Genomic DNA, 25,254 nt, shown 5'->3' with positions numbered 1-25,254 from the left:
TACTAAATGCTTCAATCTTCATAGTTCTTCATACCTAGATTGGAGACTATTAATAACTGATTATTCTGTTGTTTTGGGTAACAGAATATTATAAATATTTCTATTTTATAAAAAGTATAAATATTATAAATATTTATATTTTTTTAGAAAGTTAAACTTTATAAAATGTTTAAAATATTAATAATATTTAAACATTAATGAAGTTTCAAATTTATAAAGTTTAAATATTATATATATTTCATCTTTTAAAAAAGTTAGAAGACTTTTAAAATATAAATAATATATTTAAACTTTTACGAAACTTCAAATATGAGAATACTCAACCGTTTTAACAATTCTAAATATTATAGAAATTGAAACTTTATAAGAAGCGCCAATCTTAAAAAATGTAAATAGTTACAATCTTAATAAATAACATATCAACTCAATCTAATATTTATAATACAAAAAAATAAATATTAAAAATTAAAATGATATAGTGCGAATTAAAATATCTCGGGACGGAGTTCTATAGCAGGACAGGTTTGTCGATATTTATATAAATTTAAAATATTATTAATTTGATGTTATACGGGTAAAACATCATTTCATTATTTTGTTAACACTATCGGTATCAGAAAATAGACATATCTAATTAAATTGATTAAATAAATATTATGTAAAAAATAAATTATATTGCGGTATTATATGGTTTAAACTTTAAACCATAAATTAACAGTTATTATATAATTATAACATATTTAACCAACAAATACAATTTATAATTTAAATTTTTTAATTATAAATAATTTGTCTCGCGGTGTACTGCGGTTCTAATCTAGTTAATTATATGGATATAGCATAGATGTGCTGATTTGGACTTTTGGGTTTGAGTATTAAGTAAATAGGATACAAATATTTTTCAAAAGAATAAAAAATTGTTTAAGAAAACAATATTTTTCCCCTTTTTTTATTTTATTTTTGGATGAGAATGAAGTTTTAAGAAACTTTTTATTTTATATTTTAAAAAGAAACAAAAAAATCCTTCTTTATTATTATTATTATTTTTTTTTTTTGACATTCATCCATCTTTATTAATTAGAGACGTTATGTTTGCGAGTCTTTTGACTCTTTTCTTCTTCCATCAAGGTGAAAGCTTTTTATTCGTCGACAGCTTATCACTGAAAGAGCAAAAGCAGCAGTGATCTTCAGAGAAACAAACAAAAGCATCTCTCGCTGTAACATCGAACAGGTCAATACTTTTCTCTCTTTCTAGATAGTTTTTAGCTCTTGGAAGTATCTCTTCTTGTAAAATTCCCTTCTGTGTTCTTCCAATTTCAATTTCGATTTCAACTGGGTTTCCAAGTGCAATGCCCAAATTTACAATCTTCTTTTGTTCTATCATCACGAATTCGTCTCTCTGAAATCTAGGTTCCTTAGCTTTACTTAAAGTTTCGATTTTTCCTGTTAAAAATCAAAACTTTTCAATCCTTTTTCTCCATAATGAAATTTTTGTTGTACCGTGTCAATTGATGTTGATTACTCTTAAGGGAATTGATATTGTAGTTTATGATCGAATTTTTCAGGAAATTTCCAAGTCATGGGTTCTAAGAACAGTCCACAGGTGAAAAATTCGACAAGGACTATGTTTACTCTCATCATTGTGATTAGTTTATGTTGTTTATTCTATCTCCTTGGATCATGGCAAAGGAGTGATTTTGGTAAAGGATGTGGTATGGTTATGGAAGTTGCAAAGCAAGTACAATGTACTAATGTTACACACATTGTAACCAAACTTGATTTTGAGCCTCATCATAGAACAGTAAAGATTCCTGAGAGAGCTAATCCGAAACCGGTTGTGTTCAAGCCGTGTGATGTTAAATACAAGGATTACACGCCTTGTCAAGAACAATGTACTAATGTTACACACAATGTACTGGATGTGGGGTAAGTTAGTTCAATTTTCGAACTCTCAAGGTGATGTTTGATTCATTTCTTAGAGCTTATTGTAATACTCTTTACGTCTTAGGTTGCAAGCTGGGGTGCATATATGCTTAAGAAGAATGTATTGACAATGTCGTTTGCACCACGGGATAACCATGAAGCTCAAGTACAGTTTGCACTTGAGAGAGGTGTTCCAGCGATCATTGGTGTCCTTGGATCAATTCGTCTTCCGTACCCACCAAGAGCCTTTGATATGGCTCAATGCTCTCGGTGTTTGATACCATGGACCTCTAATGGTAATACATTTGCTCAATCCATACTCTCTCCACAGGTAACTAATAAAATGGCACAAAACTCACTAGATTGATTGTGCAGAGGGAATGTACTTAATGGAGGTCGATAGAGTCTTGAGACCGGGAGGTTATTGGGTCTTATCCGGGCCACCGATCAACTGGAAGACATACTACAAGACGTGGAAGCGGTCTAAGAAAGAACTCAATGCAGAGCAAAAGAAAATAGAGGAGATTGCAAAGTCTTTATGTTGGGAGAAGAAGTATGAGAAGGGAGACATTGCAATTTGGAGAAAGAAAACAAATGACAGATCATGTGATAGGCCATCATCTCTTAAAACCTGCAAAGGAAAAGACACTGATGATGTCTGGTACAATGAGATGGAAGTATGTGTGACTCCATTCCCTAAAGTATCAAACAATGAAGAAGTCGCCGGAGGAAAGCTAAAGAAGTTCCCTGAAAGGCTTTTCTCAGTTCCTCCGTGTATAACAAAAGGTCTGACCGAGGGTGTGACGGCTGAATCATACCATGAAGATAGCAAACTGTGGAAGAAGCGATTGAGTGCCTACAAAAGAATCAACAGACTGATAGGTAGCACGAGATACCGTAATGTGATGGATATGAATGCTGGACTTGGTGGATTCGCAGCTGCGCTTGAATCACCTAAATCTTGGGTTATGAACGTTGTTCCAACCGTTGCAAAGAACACTTTAAGTGTTGTATATGAAAGAGGTCTTATTGGCATCTACCATGACTGGTAATTCACAAACTCTTTCTTCTGTAGAACAAACATTGAATACCAAAAACTGATGTCTTTCCTTTTGAAATCTGCAGGTGTGAAGGCTTTTCAACTTATCCGAGAACATATGATCTCATCCACGCCAACAATGTCTTCAGCTTGTATCAGAACAGGTTAGCTCAAGAAGATTCTGTTACCATTAACGATCCAAAAAGATTACACATTTATGTTCTTAACATCGTTAAAAATTAACCCTTTTGTTAATTTGCACAAATCTTGGATCAAACAAGATCAATCCCTAATGTTATTTATGTCCTAAAGCTACGAAATTTATGTGAACCTTAAACTTAACTATTGAACATTCTCAATGCAGTTGCAAAATTGAAGACATACTTCTCGAAATGGATCGGATTTTGAGACCAGAAGGAACTGTTATTTTCAGAGACGAGGTTGATGTATTAAACGATGTAAGAAGAATCACAAAGGGAATGAGATGGGACACTAAATTGATGGATCACGAAAACAGTCCACTTGTCCCGGAGAAAATTCTCGTCGCCGTTAAACAGTATTGGGTCGCCGGAGGCAAAAGAAACAGTACCTTGCTGTCTTAAGCTAAGGTAACGAGTTTTCGCACATTTTGCCCGTCATTTTAGATGTTTAGTGAATTAACCGAAAAGTTTTTAAATAGGTTCACTGACACCCTTGATCCAGACTTTTTCACTTTTCTTTTAACCCGCAACTATTTTTTTGGTAATTTTTTAACCCGCAACTATTGTAAAATACGGATTAAACCCATTATAAGTTTATACTTTGTACAGTTTGGACCATGTATTTACAATTTTAATTCGCGAATGTGCAGGTCAAGATTCTGGAGCTTTTGGAGCTATCTATCTGATATTCAGATATTAAATCAGCATATACTTTGACCCCAAAAGAAAAATAGGCATACACTGAAAAGATGTAGATGAAAATAAAGAACTAAGAAAAGTTGGGTGGAATCAGAATTTCCATAAAAATAAAGGGATCAAGTTGAAATATATATGTGATACTCAAATAAAATGTACAATTTAATTTCTTTTGGTATGAGAGAATATATATTAGTTCATGTAGTAATAGCATTGCATCAAGTAAAATAGTTAGAGGTACTATGGATGCTAATTCTTTTTTTTGTTAACCCTAGGATGCTAATGTGTAACTGTGTTTTTTTGGAATATAAAATACAAAGTCCAAAATAATATAGTTTGTGTTATGTTCGTTACTTTTTTTTTGGTTTTGAGGAAATTCCCATATGATTAGAGTATGATTTGGTCCAAGATTCTTTTGTTTATGGTCCACGTTAGTATGATAAACTATTCAAAGATTCAGAGACAAGTACTTCTATCATTTAAGTATCTGTTTGTTATATTATTTAAAATCTCGTAATTTTATTTCGAATTTAAGAAAATTGTGTTTTGTTTTTGTCGGTGAAGAAGAGAGTGATACCGAAGACTTTTTCGTGTGAAAAGAATCATGTAATAACAGTACTTATTCATTTTGGAATTTATTATCAAATTGTTGTATTACGCTAAAATAAAAAATACGGATTAATTTTGGCAGTATAAACTTGTAAAATTTATATTAATAAAATTGTTGCAAAGAGAAATAGTTACTTTCCATCTTCGGTAAAATTCAGGACCCAAGAACGTAGAGGCACGTGCCCCATGATAGACTTGTCATGTGTGATGTGACTTATTTTCTTTGTCCGATAAATGTTTTTAATAAAGCAAAAACTCATTATTTTCAAACAAGAAAACAAAGAAATTTTAACAGGAATAAAAGACATAAACTAAAACATCTCTCATAGATTAATATTGCTCAATCGACTGACGATAATTATCTACATAGTTAGGCGGAGAAAAAAGAAAGAGAAGAGAGCTTGCAGCAATTATTTTCACTGTTACTGTTATTGTGTTGTTGACTTTGATTGGTGGATTAAGATAGCAATAGTCAGTCAATAGAGAAAAATTGTACAGTCAAAGGCCTTTGAGGTAAAATAAAGTAGTAAACCTTAAAAATAAAAGTAATATAAATTTATGCCGTACTATTTTAACATGGTGATGAATTGATAAATTTTATTCGGTGTATTTGTTTTATAAAAGAATTGCATGTTTTATCAAAAATTTGAAAACTGGTATAAAAACTGAAACCCAAATATAAAATTTTAGTGTATAGTTCCGAGGAAAAAGAAAAAAGCATATGCAAGCAAAATCTAATAGTGTAAAGAGATCTTTGCTTCACATGACTATTTTTTTTTTTTCCTTGTTACCTCTATTTTTTCAACTTTGCAGCTTTTTTGAAGCTATATTTTTCAGATCTTTCTCTCTCTCTCTCTCTCTAGCTACTTCTTTTTGTCTTTATGTTTTCAAATTTTTATTAAATTTTATATTCTACTACTGCCTCCTCAGCTCCTTACAAAGCACAAATCCAAACCCCAAATCAAATCCCACCATTGTTTTATTACCTCAATCCAAGAACACAAGACAGACCAAATTAGCTCTCCTAATCATTTATCTTTCAATTCCTGTTTCTTATCCAAAATTTATAATCTTTGTAGAAAACAAGTTGTTTTCAAGCTTTTGATGTGAGATACATGGGTTGTTTACATTCCAAAACTGCTAATCTACCTTCTTCTGATGATCCATCAGCTCCAAACAAACCAGAATCAGGTAAATAATAGTCTCTTAGATTCCAAGTACTCACATTTTTTGTTTGCTCACTGAGTAAATCTGCAGATTATTTTGTCTGTTCTTGTTATGGGTTTGCTTTAATTTGTGGGGTTAGGGTTTTTTTAGGCTAAAAGCAGAAAAAAAAGTTGTAAAGTCTCAGCCTTTTTGGAATTAAACTCTTGTTTAGATTGATTTGCCTTTTTGGGCTATGTATGTGTTTTGTTGTTGTGTGGTTACAGTAAATGGGGACCAAGTGGATCAGGAAATCCAAAATTTCAAAGAATTTGATCTGAATGAGTTGAGAAAAGCAACCAATGGGTTTAGCCCTAGCTGCATTGTCTCTGAAGGTGGAGAGAAAGCTCCTAATGTGGTTTACAGAGGGAAGCTCGAAGGAAATCATCTTGTAGCCATCAAGCGGTTCTCTAGGCAATCTTGGCCTGATGCTCAACAGTTTGTGGTAAGAAATATCTGAGAAGACCAATGCATGGTTTGTTGTTTCGCACTTTGTTCATTGATTCATTGACTCGGGACTTTAGATCCTTGTTGAATCTCTTGGACTATCTGATCACTTCTTACGCAAAGCTATGACTAGCTAAATGAATTGTGTGTTACGTGTAGTTTTTAGTTGCAGGAAAGGAAAAAAGACCTAGGCTTTTGATCAAAGAATAAGCTTCCATGAGTTTGATTTGCTAAAATGCAGAGAAGTCAACAGTTTCGGGGTTAAGGCTACATTTAGGATCTGACTAATGATGTCTTGACTGTTTGTTTTGAATGTTGATATTTATAGCCAACATATAGAACCTGAGATAACAAACATGGGAGCTTTGTCCTGGTGTTGACCGTGATTGACTTGTGAAATCAGGTGGAAGCAACAGGTGTTGGGAAGCTTAAAAACAAGAGAATAGTCAGTCTGATTGGTTGCTGCGCTGAGGGAGATGAGAGATTGTTGGTAGCAGAGTATATGCCAAATGATACTCTCTCAAAGCATCTCTTTCACTGTAATTGTCTTATCCTTCTCTCGTTATTAGCTTGGTTTATACTATGATTTAGATGCTTTACTCTTTTCTTTTTTGTGTATGTTATCAGGGGAAAAACAGCCACTTCCATGGGATATGCGTGTTCGAATTGCAGACTATATTGCACAAGCACTCGATTACTGCAACATTGAGAACCGAAAAATCTATCATGACCTAAATGCATACAGAATCCTCTTCGACGAGGAAGGTGATCCTCGTCTATCTACTTTTGGTCTAATGAAGAATAGTAGAGATGGAAAAAGCTACAGTACCAACTTAGCTTATACTCCACCTGAGTTTTTACGGACAGGTAACAATTCTTGATCTTGAGAATCGTACTCGAAGAGGAACTAATTCATTATTAAAGATTAAAGGTCTCTGTCTTTTATTTGGCAGGTAGAGTCATTCCTGAAAGTGTGATATTCAGTTATGGAACTATACTGTTAGATCTTTTAAGCGGCAAACACATTCCACCTAGCCATGTATGTGCTTCTAGTTACCTTCACTTTATGTCTGTTTTGTGTTAATTCGCCAAAGGATTGTTTTAGTGTTTCTTATCTAAACTGGTGGTGATGTTTCATATCAGGCTCTTGATATCATAAGAGGGAAAAATGCGTTGCTTCTTATGGATTCATCTCTTGAAGGGCAATATGCAAATGAAGATGCGACTAAATTAGTTGAGCTTGCTTCAAAATGCCTTCAGTCGGAGGCAAAGGATCGACCAGATACCAAATTTCTTCTCTCTGCAGTGGCACCACTACAAAAGCAAGAAGAGGTTTGATATAATCCCTACCTGAAATCAACGATATGAACTTCATATCCATATTAATTGTTCTGGTTTGGTTTTGTTTGCTTAGGTTGCTTCTCATGCCTTAATGGGCTTACCAAAGAACATAGTAATATTACCAACTATGCTTTCTCCTCTTGGAAAGGCCTGTGCAAAGATGGACCTTGCGACATTTCACGACATATTGCTTAAAACCGGTTACAGAGACGAGGAAGGTGCAGAAAATGAGCTTTCATTTCAAGAATGGACACAACAAGTGCAGGAGATGCTCAATACAAAGAAGTTCGGAGACATTGCTTTCCGAGACAAAGATTTCAAGAACTCAATTGAATACTACTCAAAGGTGAGGGAAAAAAAAAGCAAGAAATCTATAATTCTTTGTGTTCGACAAGAATTTCTAATTCCTTTATCTATGGTTTTTAGTTGGTGGGGATGATGCCGGTTCCTTCTGCAACAGTTTTCGCTAGACGGGCTTTCTCATACTTAATGACAGACCAACAGGAGCTTGCACTGAGAGATGCAATGCAGGCTCAGGTGTGCATACCGGAATGGCCAACAGCGTTTTACTTGCAGGCTTTAGCGCTCTCGAAGCTCGGAATGGAAACTGATGCTCAAGATATGCTCAACGATGGTGCAGCATATGATGCAAAGCGACAGAATAGTTGGCGCTGCTAAGCTATAAGAGGGAGTCCCAAATATTTATGGGTCTTTGTAGAAAGTAACTGAAAGGTGTGTATGCGTGTAAGAGAGAGCTGAGTGAGATGTTAAATGTGTTGGTTACTTTTGTGAAATGAGAGGTTTTTTTTTGCATGAATCTTTATGAAAAGTTTCTTTTAGGGAAAGAGAAAATAAGACTGCAAATAACTAATTTGATATCTTCTTCCTTGTGGTAATACAAAAAGATTGAAACTTTATCAAAAGATTCAATATACTATTACAATTATAAACAACTTTTGGAAACATAATGTTGCTCTTTAGTTTAGGAAAACAGATGATGATGTTTCATACTTGAGAAGCAACTAAAGGTGGAAACTTTGATTCCAACCATGACACCAAATCCTCCTTTGTAGCCACAAAAATACCCGCCCTATCGCTCTGTTTGAAAGGTGCAGAGAGCTGTTGCAAATGCAAGGCGAAAGAGTTTGCTAATCCCTGTGAGAATCTGTGGGTTCCTGTCCCAGTTTGCGCCAAGAACAGATCTGGAAGATCTTCTTGACGTCTAATGATGCTGGCAAGTGTTCTCATCCACTCTTCAAGCGCAGTCTCAGCCGCACCAACTGATAGTGACCTCACATCTAAGCTCCATTCTTTCATGGTCTTGTTGTGTAATCCTGGATATAGGCCGAAAAGGGTTCCTAAATAGAGAAGCTCATGAGCTCTCTCGTGACGCTTCTTGCCTCTGCATATATCTATCAAGCAGTTGCAGAAGGGCCTTCTTGCCTCTACTTGGGTTGCATTGATCACTAACTTGAACTCTTCTTTTACAGTCTCAAATTCGGTTTTCTCATCTACAATCAGATTCACAAATGTCACCAGCTTCTGATTTGCTTTCTCCAAACAAGCCATAACCTTTTCAGCATCTTCACTACTCTCACACAAGGCCATAACCGAAAGAAGACACCCACAAAGCCTATCATCGGGCCTAACACCTCTTTTAATCGAGAGATCAAACACATAAACCAAATCATCAATCCTTTTTGCCTTCCCTAAACATTGAACTAAACAAGTGCAACCCATCACATTAACCGGAACACCAGCTTCTAACATCTCTTCAAACAATTGCATCGCCTTTTCAGCTTTTCCACCGCTCCCATATATATTCAGCATTGCTGTGTAACTAAAATTATCAGGTATACATTGCGCAGACTCCTTCATATCATTAAACAGCGTCTCAGCTTCTTCCTCCAATCCAATATCAGCACACATATTCAACAAAGTGTTGTACAAAATGAAATCCATCGGCCAGTTCTTCACCTTCATTTCCTCCCACAACTGAAGTGCATCTTTCGCCCACCTCGCTTTCCCATAAATCTTCACAAGAGCTGTCAAAGTTTTCTCATTCGGAGTTAAACCCTCCTCAAGCATCTCATTAAACAAACTCCTAGCCAAACCTGGTTTCCCTGCTCTTCCCATAGCTTCCAACAAAGTATTATACACAACCACATTAGGCTTCACATCCATAGACTTCATCTCTTGCAAAACATACCTAATACCATCATAATCTCCGGCTTCACCAAACATTTTCCCCAACACAGAGAACGCTATAGCATCAGGTTTCCAACCCGTAGCCACAGCTCTTTCATACAAACTAAGAACCTCCTCAACTTTTCCTAACTTGGAATAAACATCAAGAACTGCAGAGTAAGTGACCTCATCAGGCATCAGACCAGTTTTATACATTCGCTCAAACCACTCAATAGCTTTGTTGTAAAGATTGCACCTTTTCGCACAAGTGATGATAGTAGAATAAGTGATGTTATCAAGCTCAAGACCATCATTCACCATTTCAAGTGCCAGCTCCTCAATAAGCTGAAACTGCCTCCCAAATCTCAGAGACTTCATTGTAACATTGTAAAATATTGTTTCCATAGGAAACAGATTCTTGGATTTGAGCCAATTAAAGAAAACATGAGTTTTTTGCCATTCTCTCAAGCTGTTTAGCACAAGCAATGCGTTATCTCTATTGGGTGGATGAGGAATCTCATCGAGAAGAGATAAAAACTCAGATTTTTCAGTGAAATTAGAACTGTTGAGCTTCTGAGCAAAAGCCCTAAGGTCCTTGATTTGAGGATTGTAAGAGTAAGCAGAACGCTTTTGTCTCTGAAGTGAAAGAACTGACCTTTTGGGTCTTGTTGGATTGACCCATACAGACTTCGGTTTAGTCAAGATATGGGTTTGCTCTTGTCTGAGTGTTGTGGCAGAGAGAGGCTTGAGTTGCTCAGAGAGAGATGGGGTTTTTGTTGTGGTGATTGGTTCTTCTTCTAGGGTTTTAGGTTGTTTCAAGGAACTGCAAGAAATGTTGAGCTTTCTAGTACGAGATTGTCTTAAAAGAGAAGGCTTTAAGAATTGACTGTTTTTCTTTGTGTCTGAATTTTGGGGATTGAAGCAGACATCAATGGCTGTGGTGAGAACAGTCGCCATTAGAAACGCAGAGTGAGAGGTTTTTTGCGTGAAGATGGCTTTGTGTCTCTGAAACATGAGAGAGGTTTATCAGAACATCTTATCTTAATTTTGAAACGACGCTCAGATGTAATATTTGGTTATGGGCTTCATATGGACCAGCAGAGATTGGCCCATTGTAGTGTGGTCACGGTGAAATCATAAGTGAACAAAAATGTTTAATTTATGAGATTGATAAATAAAATATTAATTTCTCAGATGCCAAAAATGTATTAATTTGTATGACCTATATATTTTGATACTATAGTTTAAAAATAATTATCATTTCAGACTTACATTAAAATAAGAAAATATTAAATTAAGTTTTAATTTTTATATAAACTCAATAAATTATAAATTAAATTTAAATTTTTTTAAATAATAATACAATAGCTCAGTCACCTCAAGAAAACGTTGAAGTAATTCTTATTTTAATGTAAGTATGAAATGATACCTCTTAACCGATAGAAGTAGTCACCTCAAGGTAAAATCTCTTATTAGGTATCACAATATAAATAATCGACATACAACCCGTTATATCGTTTATTTTTGTAAATAAAACTAAAAAATCATTTATACGTACGATTGACCTATATGTATAAGAATTGCATTATAATATATGATGTATGTATAGAGTCGTATTGCAATATTTATGACCTACAAATTTTAAACAAAAGATTGTTAACATGCAACTACCATACTGGTTTGTTGAGTACATACACATATTTAGTAATTCCAACATTATAATCATCTTGTCAAGAAAACGATAAACATGTCATATGTTTTTGACATCCTCCATATAAAAAACCGTTAACAATTGTTATTACATATATTGCACCACCTAAATTTTTTGGATACATCAACATCTTTAAAGATGGATATATTTGTATATATTTTTAGTTGGGTGAAAAATTTGTGCAAATTTCAAATTTTGGAGTAATTGGTGGATTGAGAATGAAAGAAGTATTGTGACTTAAATTTTTTTTATCATATCTAATGTCTGCATAATTTAAAGTTGAAATTTTAAAGAGTCATCAAAAAGAGCAAATGGAAAGATGTTTAAACATGATATAAGCTTAACATTCAAACGGATATACTAAAAACAATAGTTGAGATGGTTATGCATGACATGTCGATCTCGTAGAAGCAAAAAAAAAAATCATGAAAATATGATTAGGTGCATTCGTTTTGGCAACATCAACAAAATTCATAGTATTTTAATGGGTTGTTTAAGAAGCAATAGCAACATAAGTGGTATGAAGAGAACAAACTTCTAGCAAGCACTTGATTTTGATAACTAGTTTAGATTGTTGTGTTTGTAATGATTAATGGGAAATTTTTACAACATAAATGTGCTAAAAACTGCAATATTAAAATAATTTGATTAAACAAAAATTGTAATAGTAATGTAAAAGTATGGTTTAATATACAGGGCCGACATTCATGACATCAACACTCTAAAAGTATTTTCGTTTACCTCAATCTATTTTCCCTCTTCTTTAGTTAAACTTTTTTTGGTTACGTCTTTTTTTTTTAATCAAATCATCTTCAAATCCAAATTATACATTTTTCACATGTGTTATGACTTGTGAGTTGTAGATTAGAAATTAGATGATGAGTATTTGTTTCTCAAATGATACATTAAAAGATATTCCAAAGATAATTTAAATTTTTATTAAATTCTTTTTGACTCAAAAATTTTAATGATAATGATACTTACAAATGTTGTTCTATTTTTAGTGTCTTGTCTTCGTTAAGATGTTCATATTTAGTGATAATGATACCCAATTATTTACACCAAATTTGACATTGTGAACAACTACAAAACAAATCCTGCCAATGTACTGGTCAAATAAAGAAAATCGTAATGTTTGGTCAAATAACTAATCAAATATTTTCCAATTATATAACTTTTTTTGCATTACAGTTTCACATAACATAAAGATTGAAATATAATTTTAAAAGAACTTCTAATTTTACACATATAAAAAAATTTGGTAACCACTCATTATTTTATGTAGACTTTCCTATATGAGTGGGATGCAAAAAAAAATTCGAGTTTTGGCATCAAAATAACTTCTCGTTACTCAAAACGTTGCTAACTGGTTATAAAACTTGAAGATCCCAAACAAATAAGATGAAAGAAAAATAAAGAAGGAAATAAAGTAAAGAAAGAAAAGAAGGGAGCCGAAAGCAAAAGGAAGAAAAAAAGTGAGGAGACAAAGTGTGATTAAGTGATAAGATGAGTCCTCTCCTTTTCCAACGTTCATGGCTTCACTTTGACACCAATTTCTCCCTCTTCCTTTTATTATGCTTCCAGTTTACGAATTTAGTTAACTTCAAATTCTAACACAGTTTTAACGTTCAAAATTTTCATTAACCTACAACTAAAACAATAACTAGAAATCTAGGACTACTTGTTGGATTAGTTTCTGTGAGTTTGATCATACGTTTGATATATAAGGATTTGGATCTCATATCTCCTAACCTTCATAAACCACGATTTATAGTACGTCACTGAATTATAATCATAAAAATTTGAGAAGATAAACGCGCTCTCTTTATTTTTGTTTTCCTTACATATAATGTAAAACAACGACAAATATTTTAATAATTGAGGAAGCAAGCCGATCATTGTACCGTCTGAACATCGGATGACATATCGGGTCCGATAGATTAGGTTCCACAACTTAACATGGTATTTTATTTTCTACAATCATTATATAATTGTATTTATTCGTCTGTTGATTATCTATCAATGATTAACCATTTTCCATTATCTTTAAACCTAACTAGGTATAATATAACTATGCATTTTTTTTGGATCAAACTCATAGATTAATAAAAATAGGAAAGTCAGCCTCCATTAGGGAAGGAAAGGATTACAGACAAAGACATAGAAATAGAAAGAGCAGATTTAGCTAGTGCATTTGCTATTGTTCAAACAAGGTATAAACCTGAAAACGATAAAGGAGAAGACGTTCTTTAGACACGAAATGTCATAGAGAATTCATTTAAGCTCATTGAAACTACCAGCGGAGTTGAGTAGCTTGATAAGGACTTGAGAGTCCGAGCAGATCTTTAAAGATCGAATTTGAAAAGCATTTTTATCAAGAAAAATAGATAAAAAGGTCTATGAAAATTGGAAACATATATATTTTCGTCATCTGTAATTTACACACGCATGTTATCATATTCAAGTTTAAATCTATCCATAGATATCTATAATCTATCACATTGATTTTTTGATTTTTTAAAAATCATTAAACAATGATGATGTAGTTTATACAAAGAGATATCCATCTGCTCCTATATAGAAAATTCAACTCACATTACATGATACGATATACGATTCATTCAGAAAATCTTGTATCGATAATCTGCAAAAGAAACTCACACATTTAGAATTATGATTACTAGATCAACGTAAATACATCATTGGCTATAAACTAGTTTACATACACTTGACCAAAAACACATCCACCGCCGCACCGCGTAAGAACATTAATTATTAGTTACAAAATTAATATTATTGTTGATTTAAAATGTAGGTATCCGTGTAAGGGTGGTCATTTGATAGATCCGTTATTCGTATAGACAAGTATATTTGCCATATTATGCATTTATTTATGCTTTTAGAGTTTATTTTGTGTGTTAAGAACTTCTCTTTTCTGATAGTGTTCCCTTTAGAATATTCATTCCCCCCTACCAAAATGACAATGTACATTTTAATAGAACCAACCCTCTGTTACCGTCAACTGAAGTAATTCTTTTTAACTTGGATTTCTCAATTCTGAACCTAACAAAACCAAAACCGATTCAACAAATCAATACAAAATAATGAGTCAATATCATAATTTTATAACATGCATGCAAGGTTAAATTTAGGTAGTGATTTAAAAAAAAAAATAGGTAGTGATTCATATGATAATATTAAGACGAAGAACTATATATGCTACATATCATAATCAAAACTTCAATTTATATTTATAATATCCAAAGAAATGATCATTATATATATAACCCATTGAGAATACTATATTAAATTTATAAATAAATAAAATTATTTATTAAAATTCAATGTTTCGTGAAAGACTTCGCTAAGAATACAAATTATAAGTAAACTAAAAACGTGTTAAACCAAATAATATTATAGTTGGCTTATTGTCCCACCAATACTGATGTTGGGAGATAACATACCATCCCCTTCTACATTTGGTATGTTTTCACATTTCTTTTTATGGAAAAATTAAGAACTGGATGAGATTCTATTTAGATATAACTTAAACATTTAATAGAGAGTATATATAACTACTAAATGAAACCTTGATTCGAGGATGATCTTCATTTTCTATTATATATATATATATATATATATGTATATTTTAATCTTTGCTTTTTTCCCCCTTAAAATAAATTACTCAAAAACAGAAAATTAGCAACATCGATTCAAACAAACAATCTACATGGTAAGGCATGTTTTGGGACTGAATCCAAGAACCACACTTGATGATATCAAGGGACATCCACCAGTTTCTGCCTTTGCCTCATCATTTTCCACGAGTTTGAGAAACTAAAAGGGTGTTTTGGAGCACCAAATGCTCTTGCCCATAGATATATATACATCTGTTGTTTGTGAGACATGGAGGAAATATTAAAATTATGTGACATGGAGGAAATATTAAAATTATGTGACATACCATGTTAACTAAACTGAAAAAACTCTGTGTCAGATTCTTGTTAGTGATGAAGATTTTCAAATAGCTAAGTAGCTAACGGACTTATAAATGCCTATAATATCAAGACGAAATTCTTATGTACTTATGATGGCAGTGTAAATTTTAGTCATCGTATCTAGGTATCCATCCCTTTTCCAGATGCTATGAAAAAAAGCTAAATTGGTCCAACTAAATGGGAAACCATGAACTGCACAACTTTATGCAAACGTCATATTTTAGGCTATAAAAGTATAAACAATAAACTTATAATTAATATCCGGATCGGAATATGAACTTATTATTGTAATTCCAAAATGGATAAAAGAAGAAACTTTTGTATCTTAAGTGTATTTGAGAACTTCTGAATTATTTTTTTCCAACTAATATTCAAAGTGGCTCTTTGGTCGCTCTTAAAGACATTGAACAATTATGTAATCTAAAATTAGGAAAATAAAATATGGTTTGGTCCGATTAGAGTAGCCGCGGGTCCACTATCTTGTTCCGACTCAAGTATCTAGTTTTCGTTATCACTTTCTTCTTCTTCTTTTCGTACGACATAAAAAAACGTTTAGTTACACTAAAAAGTTCTTTTGTCCTACGCATTGTGACGTGGAACAGTATTTTTAAACTCAATATCACAGTAATATATGACTGGGAAAGTTACAACTTTAGGTGTAAAAGTTGCACACATTAAAATATCTAGCTATAGCATTGGTACGCTAAGAAACAATAGTACATTCATTTGATACAAAATATTACACTGACATACACGTAAGTATATTCTATAGAAATATTGGTTGTATTGTAAATCGCATTGACATACTAGTATATGTGAAGATTGAAATGATAAACCTATCATTGAAAATAAAATTAATGGTTAGTCAACAAGAAGAACAAAACTTTGAAAGATATAAGGAAATGAGTTGTCAATTGCTTGTGCCTAAGTGTGAACATGTAAATAACCTATTGAGTCTAGGTGGGTCCAATTACTTTGGAATTTAATTTTATAGAACACTTCAGACAAGTTATGTCTTAGTCACTTTATCGGTCTCCCATAGTTTTGTAAAAAATAAAAGCCACATCCTAACAAACTTTTATAATTCCAATTTACATTTATATATAACTCTCAATGCTCTACCAACTTTGGGCTATATATTCAGCACTCCATAACCATTCAACACTCTACCAACCTCTTCTAATTTCTACAATCACTCTCTTCATCATTCGCTAAGCACTTGTTGTTAAGAAAAATTAGAAAATCATTCCTTAATCACTTTTGAAGCTTTCACACCTATCTATACTTTCTTACTACATCTCTTACTTTTAAAGATTTTTTTTTTTTAATTATACGAAACAGTTTGTTTTGTTTCAGACAATGTTCTTGTCACACAAAGAATACTATCGACTTGACTTGCAATTTTTTCTAAACAACAAATCAAGCGTCGAGAAAAGTTTCTATTTTTGGATTTTCCAAATATTAACTGTTGTAGCTTCGTGACTAAAAAAGAAATATCGATTACTTGTTCAACAATAAATATATAAATAAATAAATATTGATTTCAAGATTTTTAACTTTTTTTTTTTGGTGTAGCAAGTCATCGTATTGTCAGTTTATTATTGAAAAATGGGAAGTTCATGTTTACCTCCAGGATTCAGGTTTCATCCTACCGATGAAGAACTCATCGAATACTACTTGAAAAGAAAAGTCGAAGGTCTCGAGATCGAGCTTGAAGTCATTCCCGTTATCGATCTTTATAGTTTCGATCCTTGGGAGTTACCAGGTAACATATATCAACTTCCAAACACTGTATTTAATTTTTTTTTTTTTTTTTTTGTAATTTTTTAAAATTTTAATATGTTGTAATTTTTATTTGTCAATGTTACTTTTTAGACAAGTCATTTCTCCCAAACCGAGACATGGAATGGTTCTTCTTCTGTTCAAGGGACAAAAAATATCCTAATGGTTTCCGTACAAACCGAGGAACAAAAGCTGGTTATTGGAAAGCAACCGGAAAAGATCGGAAAATTACTTCTCGTTCATCTTCTGTAATTGGCTATAGAAAAACTCTAGTCTTCTATAAAGGACGTGCCCCGTTAGGCGATAGAAGCAATTGGATAATGCATGAATATCGACTCTGCGATGATGATTCATCACAAGGACCACCACATTTCAAGGTAAAGAGACTTGATATAAATGTTTTTTTGTTTCATTTGGTAAGAGAATATTAAGAATTGAATGTGTTTAATTATAGGGAGCTTATGTGCTATGTCGTGTTGCAATGAAGACTGAGATCAAAACTAATTCGAAAATCCGAAAAATTCCAAGCGAGCAAACTATTGGATCCGGAGAAAGCTCGGGGTTTTCAATAACGTCTCCTAGTCGCGATAAAACAATGCCATTTCACTCATTTGTTAATCCAATATCTACTGAAACGGACTCTTCCAACAATTGGATTTCACCTGACTTCATTCTCGATTCTTCAAAAGTATGTGTACACAATTCTATATTGACTAATATAACTAAACCGAAACCGGTTTTGGTTTATCTAATATAGGTTTGAATATTTTTTTTGTGTAGGACTATCCTCAAATCCAAGAGGTTGCATCTCAGTACTTCCAACAAGACTTTGATTTTCCGGTCATTGGTAACCAAAACATGGATTTTCTAGCGAGTACAAGCTTAGATCAGAACATGGATGAATCTATGCAAACCGGTTATTGGACAAACTATGGATACGATCAAACCGGTTTATTCGGTTACTCAGATTTCTCCTAGACGGAGTAATTTGGTCTTTACGACAGAAACGCCTTTTATCGTTTTGAGTCTTGGAAGACTTTTAGCACTGGACTATGGATGAGTTTCATTTTTTTTTTTTGCTAATTATGGAATTACTATATTATAGAGATTTGATGTAAAATATTTGTCATTAATATATGAAGCTGTATTTTATATTCCCTATGGATTCTTTTAAAAAATCTCAATAGGATTATGCACTACTTTTCATCTTTATATCTCTCATTTTTCTATTACAATAATTAATTGGACCACACTATTATAACATCTTTTGTGACATCGTTAATGTGACATCATTAAAATAACCTTTAAAAACAAATTTCTGGAAGTGATAAGTTGATAACAATGATTCTTTAATTTGTAGAAAAAAACTTTTGAAAAAAGAAAAATGGGGGACCATAAATGTAAAAGAAAAAACAATATGATCAAAAAATTGAATCTAACTAAAAAAGAGCATAACTGAAATATAGGATGTTATAAAATTAATGTGAGTATACATCACTACAATTATCCCTCCAAACCATCAAAACAAGTGTCCATTCTCATGCATTGCATATAACACTTGTAACATTTGTTCACCACTTTGTCACCAACTTCTCTATACTTGTCTTTGTGTAACGCCCAAATAGCCACATCTTAGTGGGCCCTATGTCCAATCCCATTCCATGGGTCCATCTTTCTTAATGGGACTCACGACTTTTCACTAGGACCGTGAGCCCATCCATATCTGCGGTCGGTTTGTTACGTCAGGGAGGTTTTAATCACATGTTACCATCCTTACAAATCACTACATGATCTTTTCCTGTGTTTTGTCCTCACTCGCACAGTTCCGACAGTCACTTCTCGGAAGGTCACCCATCCTGAGACTACTTCAGCTCAAGCACGCTTAACTCTGGAGTTTTCTCAGGACCTTTGACCGAAAAGATGAGTGCACTTTGGTAACATAGGTGGTCAAATCAATTCTTTCAAACCTCTCAGCAAGTCTCTGAAACCAGGGTGTCACAAATCACCCCCACTAACAGATCGCAAAGTCCTCGTTGCGTACCAAGACCGTCACCCCGATGATGTGAGCCCACTTGACTCTACAGTCTTTTGGGTTCGGTTCTGATACCACTTGTAATGCCCCGACCGCCACCTCTTAGTGGGCCCCATGTCCAATCCTAGGCCATGAGCCCACCTTCCTTAATGGGCCACACGTCCTCTCACTAGGATCGTGAGCCCATCTATATCTGACGGTTAGTTTGTTATGTCCGGGAGGTTTTAAGGACTTGTTGCCGTCTCTACAAATCACCACATGATATTTTCCTGTGTTTTGTCCTCACTGGCACAGTTCCGACTGTCACTTCCCAGAAGGTCACCCATCCTGAGACTACTTCAGCTCAAGCACGCTTAACTCTGGAGTTTTCTCAGGACCCTTGGCCGAAAAGATAAGTGCACTTTGGTTACCTAGGTGGCCAAATCAATTCTTTTAAACCTCTCTGCAAGTCTCTGAAATCGGGGTGTCACACTTTGTCTCCTCCCATTATAAATAGGAGTTACGTAGAAGAGAAAAATGTGTATGTGAGAAGTGTTATCATCTCTCTAAGTTTCTCTCTAGTTTTCTCTCTCAAATCCATAGACTCATCTTCTAGATCTCTTCTCCTTTTGATTATCCTCATAATAAAGTATTTGTTACCTTCAAGCTTATAATATAGCTTACAATACGTTATCAGCACGATCGACTCACGATCCATCATCAGTTTGAGGTAACATTTAAGTTATGTTAAATTTGTTTAAATCTAATTAATTCATATGCACATTACTATATGTATTATTTATAGAGTAAAAGACTATACATACTTCTTGATCATAATGGTAGGCTCTGCCTCCTTGATCATTTAGATCTACATTCTTGATCATTATGGTAGGCCCTGCCTCCTTGATTATATGTTCAGATATATATATTTTAATTATATGGAAGGCTATGCCTCCTAAAATGATTGTTTTAATTTATGAATATATTATATAGCTTATAATTTTTTTATAATTTATATTTATTACTAAAAACAAGAATTTACAAAAGTGTTTCATAAAATTTTATATTTAACAAATTGTTTTATTATTTATATAGTATCATGTCAAACTTGCCAAAATTTGAATTTGCTGCCCTTGATGTCTCTAGGAAAAATTATACGACATGGGCATTAAATGCAAAATTCTATCTAAAAGGGGATGGGCTTCTCGAAACCCTCGATCAGTCAGAAATGGGGTTAGAAGAGGAAAAAGTAAGAACCAAGATGTTCTTGCGTTAATCTCCACGACGGTTTAAAAAATGAATACATCACGAGAGAAAATCCCTTAGATCTCTAGATTGCGCTCAAAGATAGGTTAGATCACCAAAAGTATATGATCTTACCAAAAGCCAAACATAAATGCCTAAACCTGCATTTTCAGGGTTACAAAAGTGTAAGTGAATACAATTCTGCTTTGTTCTGAATCACTTCAAGGATGGCTCTCTGCGGAGAAGAAGTTTCCGATTATGATATGATCGAGAAAACATTCCAAACTTTACATCCTTCAAATATACTCCTGCAGCAACAATATCAAGAGAGATGGTATACTCGATATTCTGAATTAATGCAAGTTCTTCATGTTGCTGAACAAAATAATGAGCTCGTGATGATAAATCATCAAACTCGTCTAACGGGATCAGCTCCACTTTCAGAAGTGAATGTTGCTACATCCGATCCAGTTATAATAATTGGCAAGGACGAGGACGCGGACACGGTCGTGGAGGAGGTCGTGGAAGAGGAAATGGAAGGGGTCTCTCTCTGCTAATAACTTCAACACAAGAAAAACCAACAAAAATCTTCAAATCAATAATGTTGGTCGCGTTTTAAAGAAACAAGGTAAAAGTACTTGTTACAAATGCGGCATGAAAGGACATTGGTATCAAACCTGTCATATTCCAAAACATTTTGCCGATCTGTATCAAGCATCTCAAAAGGCAAAAGAAAGAGATGTTGAGACCAACCTCATCTCTGATGAAACAGGACCTTCTTTCCATGGCCTAAACGATGAACCCCATCTTGATATAGCAGATTTTCTCGTTGATCATGAAAACGGAAAATCATGCGAATAAGACCCATATGCCATAATAAGCTTTGCCATAGTTTTATATGTACTTTATGTTTTAACAAATGTCTTTTTGAATAATAGTTTTATTGTAATATATAATAAGCCTTTTTGTAAGACTTTATGTTATTTTTTTAATGTTTATTTTATAAATATTTTATCTCAAAAAATGTCAAATTTTGAGATTGAGGATGGAGATATGTGTTTAGCAGACAGTGCTACAATGCACTCAATACTTAAAGAGAAAAAAATATTTCTCTTCTCTCAAAATAAAAGACTTCGCTAGAAGCATGAGCACTATATATGGTAATGCAAAGATTATTATAGACTATGGAAAAGACAATTTTTCAATGCTAAGGGGGACAAATTTTGAAATTGATGCATTAGATTTCCCTAAGTCTCATAGAAACTTGATTAGTTTCAGAGATATCCGAAGAAATGGATATGGATATCATATAGAGACTCTGAATAAGAATGGCATTGAATATCTTTGCATAACATCTGAGGAGAAACATATATTGGAAGAATTGTCAATGTTATCCTCTGGATTGTATTGCAAAAAAATAAATAAGTTTGCATCTTATGTTACAGTAAACTCTAAGTTTACTAGTACATTTAAGATATGACATGAAAGACTTGGACATCCTGGTTCAGTCATGATGTGAAAAATTGTGCAAAATTCTAATGGTCATCCACTGAAGAACCAAAGATTTTTAGATCTGATGAGATTTCATGTGATGCATGTTCTCAAGGAAAATTCATAATTCGGCCATCGCTAGCCAAAATTGGGAATGAATCACCATTATTCTATCCACCCTTCATGCGGGTCGTTTCGTTATTTTATAGTAATGATTGACACATCTAGTAGATGGTCAAATGTGTGTCTATTGACAACACGAAACACGGCCTTCGCATAATTCATTGCCCAAATAATCAGGTTGAAAGCTAAATTCACTTATTATGCCATAAAAAAAGTCAGACTTAATAACGCTGGTGAATTCACTTCACAAGCTTTCAATGATTATTGTATGTCAATAGGAATCGATGTTGAGCATCTGATTCCTCATGTTCATACACAAAATGTCATGGCTGAATCTTTGATTAAACGGCTACAACTCATTGCTAGACCGTTAATATTGAGAGCAAAGCTCCCAATTTCTGTATGGGGTCATGCTATATTGCATGCTACGGCATTGGTCCAAATACGACCAAATTCATATAATAAATATTATCCTTTACAATTAGCATATGGCCAAGAGCCAAACATATCCTATTTCCGTATTTTTGGATGTGCGGTTTATGTTCCTATAACCCCACCACAAAGAACAAAAATGGGGCCACAAAAGAGATTGGGTATATCTATCGGTTATGCATCACTGAGTATAATTCGATATCTTGAAAAGCAAACTGGTGATATGTTTACGGCACGTTTTGCCTATTGCCATTTTAATGAAGATAAATTTCCAGCGTTAGGAGGACAAATTAAACAAGTACCAAAAGATATTATATGGTATATACCATCTTTGATATATCTTGAACCCTCTACAAATCAACATGAACTGGAAGTTCAGAAAATTGTACATTTAGAAAATTTGGCAAATCAATTACCAGATGCGTTAATAGATACAAAAAGGGTGACAAAGTCATATATCCCCGCTGCAAATGCACCATCAAGAGTTGAAATTCCTAGAGAGGAATTCGATGGAAGCAAAGCTAATGAACCAAAGGTCCAATTGAAACGGGGGAGGCCAATGGGCTCTAAAACTAAAAATTCCCAAAAGAAAAAAGAAAATTGGAGATGAAAATGTTCAAGAAGAACCAAATAAAGAGAAAAGTCCTCAGGATGATACAGAAAATATGAGATTTCTATTAACTATGCCCAAAATGGAATATTATGGTATAGAGATGAAATCGATGATGATAATGGAATATTCTCTTTTTCTGTATCTAAAGATATCAATCATGAAAAAGATGATCCAGATCCAAGGTCCGTATCAAGAATGCCAACATAGGCCTGATTGGGAGAAATGGAAAAGGCTATGCAACTTGAGTTGCTCTCCCTCAATAAAAGAAATGTCTTTGGACCTCTTGTCACTGCATCTAAAGATGTAAAATCTGTTGGTTGCAAATGGGTATTTGTGCGAAAAAGAAATGAGAAAGATGAAATCACACGATATAAAGCCCGACTTGTTGCACAAGGTTTTTCTCAAAGACCTGGAGTTGATTATGAAGAAACATATTTTCCAGTCATGGATGCAATTACATTCAGGTACTTAATGAGTCTAACGGCTTCTAAGAATTTAGAAATGTACCTTATGGAAGTAGTGACAACATATTTATATGGATCATTGGATAATGATATATACATGAAAATCCCAGAAGAATTTAAGATTCATAAGGCATTAGACTCTAATTCTAATGAAATTTGTGTGATCAAATTACAACAATCACTTTACGGGTTAAAACAATCTGGGCGCATGTGGTATAATCGCTTAAGTGAATACCTATTGAAGAAAATGTATGTTAATCGTCTTCATAAAGAAATCTCCATCGGGATTTGTGATCATTGTTGTATATGTTGATGATCTGAATATAATTAGAACTCGAAAGGAGATTGATGATGCAAGAACTCATATGAAAGAAGAGTTCGAGATGAAAGATCTTGGAAAGACTAACTTTTGTTTTGGGCTCCAAATAGAACATTTCCAAGATGGAATATTTGTGCATCAATTAAACTATACGAAAAAGATTTTAAAGCGTTTTAATATGGATAAAGCGAATCCTTTGAGTACTCCAATGGTCAATATATCTCTGAATGTCGATAGTGATCCATTCATACCTTATGAAAATAACGAGAAAATACTTGGTCCCGAAGTACCTTATATGAGTGCTATCGGTGGACTCATGTACCTTGCAAATTACACTAGACCAGATATTGCATTTGCTACGAATCTACTTACAAGATACAACTCATCCCCTACTCGTAGGCATTGGAATGAGATAAAATATATTCTCCGTTATCTTCAAGGTACGATTGACTTGGGATTATTTTATCTTAGAAACTCTTCGGTTGGTCTAGTTGGTTTTGCAAATGCAGGATATTTATCAGATCCACATAAATCTCGATCCCAAAATTGGATATGTTTTCATAATTGGAGGAACTGTAATCTCAGGGCGCTCATAAAAACAGACTTTGGTCACCACTTCCTCAAATCATGCAGAAATAATTGTTCTTCATGAAGCATCGAGGGAAAACGTATGGCTCAGAACAATGACTAACCACATACAAGAATCGAGTGGAATAGTAACCAGTAAAGAGCCAACAACATTATTCGAAGACAATGCTGCTTGTGTAGCCCAAATCAAAGAAGATTACATCAAGAGCGACTGAATAAAACATATACCTCCAAATTTTTTCTCCTACACTCAAGAACTCGAGCAAAAGAAGGAAGTTGATATCCAATATATCCGCTCAAGTGACAATGCAACAAATCTATTTATAAAGGCACTTCCTACTTCAACATTCCAAAAGCATATTCAGAGTATTGGAATGCGGCATCTAAGAGATATGTGAAGTTTTTTCGAGGGAGAATTTATACTACTGTACTCTTTTTCCCTTTTCATGGTTTTTATCCCACTGGATTTTTCCATGATGAGGTTTTTAATGAGGCAGTGTGTAACTCATCACTGGTGATGGATACTCATGGGGGAGTGTTATAAAATTAGTGTGAGTATACATCACCACAAGTGTCCCACTTCATGCAAACCATCACAATAAGTGTCCTTCCTCATGCATTGCATATAACACTAGTAACATTTGTTCACCAATCGTCACCAATCTCTCTATACTTGTCTTTGTCTCCTCCCATTATAAATAGGAGTTATGTAGAAGAGAGAAAAATGTATATGTGAGAAGTCTTACCATCTTTCTAAGTTTCTCTCTAGCTTCTCTCTAGTTTTCTCTCTCAAATCCATACACTCATTTTCTAGATCTCTTTTCCTTTTGAT

The 25,254-nt window shown here is 33.7% G+C and overlaps 4 protein-coding genes across 4 annotated transcripts; 3 read left to right on the top strand and 1 right to left on the bottom strand.

Annotated features, from left to right (window-relative positions):
- LOC104724724 (probable methyltransferase PMT14) lies at nt 1,135-4,141 on the top strand. The gene is made up of 7 exons (XM_010443268.2): nt 1,135-1,231; nt 1,566-1,926; nt 2,009-2,219; nt 2,299-2,971; nt 3,049-3,126; nt 3,327-3,570; nt 3,813-4,141. The coding sequence occupies exons 3-6, from the start codon at nt 2,030-2,032 to the stop codon at nt 3,562-3,564; spliced, it is 1,179 nt and encodes a 392-aa protein (XP_010441570.2). The 5' UTR covers nt 1,135-1,231; nt 1,566-1,926; nt 2,009-2,029; the 3' UTR covers nt 3,565-3,570; nt 3,813-4,141.
- LOC104724722 (probable serine/threonine-protein kinase At4g35230) lies at nt 5,276-8,275 on the top strand. Its single transcript, XM_010443266.2, has 8 exons — nt 5,276-5,658; nt 5,898-6,115; nt 6,521-6,656; nt 6,745-6,984; nt 7,071-7,156; nt 7,261-7,449; nt 7,532-7,804; nt 7,885-8,275. The coding sequence occupies exons 1-8, from the start codon at nt 5,583-5,585 to the stop codon at nt 8,134-8,136; spliced, it is 1,470 nt and encodes a 489-aa protein (XP_010441568.1). The 5' UTR covers nt 5,276-5,582; the 3' UTR covers nt 8,137-8,275.
- LOC104724723 (pentatricopeptide repeat-containing protein At5g46580, chloroplastic-like) lies at nt 8,311-10,673 on the bottom strand. The gene has a single exon (XM_010443267.2). The coding sequence runs from the start codon at nt 10,657-10,659 to the stop codon at nt 8,464-8,466; it is 2,196 nt and encodes a 731-aa protein (XP_010441569.1). The 5' UTR covers nt 10,660-10,673; the 3' UTR covers nt 8,311-8,463.
- LOC104724721 (NAC domain-containing protein 86-like) lies at nt 16,507-18,290 on the top strand. The gene is made up of 4 exons (XM_010443265.1): nt 16,507-17,119; nt 17,230-17,513; nt 17,591-17,824; nt 17,917-18,290. The coding sequence occupies exons 1-4, from the start codon at nt 16,963-16,965 to the stop codon at nt 18,112-18,114; spliced, it is 873 nt and encodes a 290-aa protein (XP_010441567.1). The 5' UTR covers nt 16,507-16,962; the 3' UTR covers nt 18,115-18,290.

The sequence above is a fragment of the Camelina sativa genome, chromosome 11, assembly GCF_000633955.1.
Source record: "Camelina sativa cultivar DH55 chromosome 11, Cs, whole genome shotgun sequence".
Lineage (NCBI taxonomy): Eukaryota > Viridiplantae > Streptophyta > Magnoliopsida > Brassicales > Brassicaceae > Camelina > Camelina sativa.
Note: the sequence above shows the minus strand (reverse complement) of the source record. Positions and strands in the feature narration are given on the sequence as shown.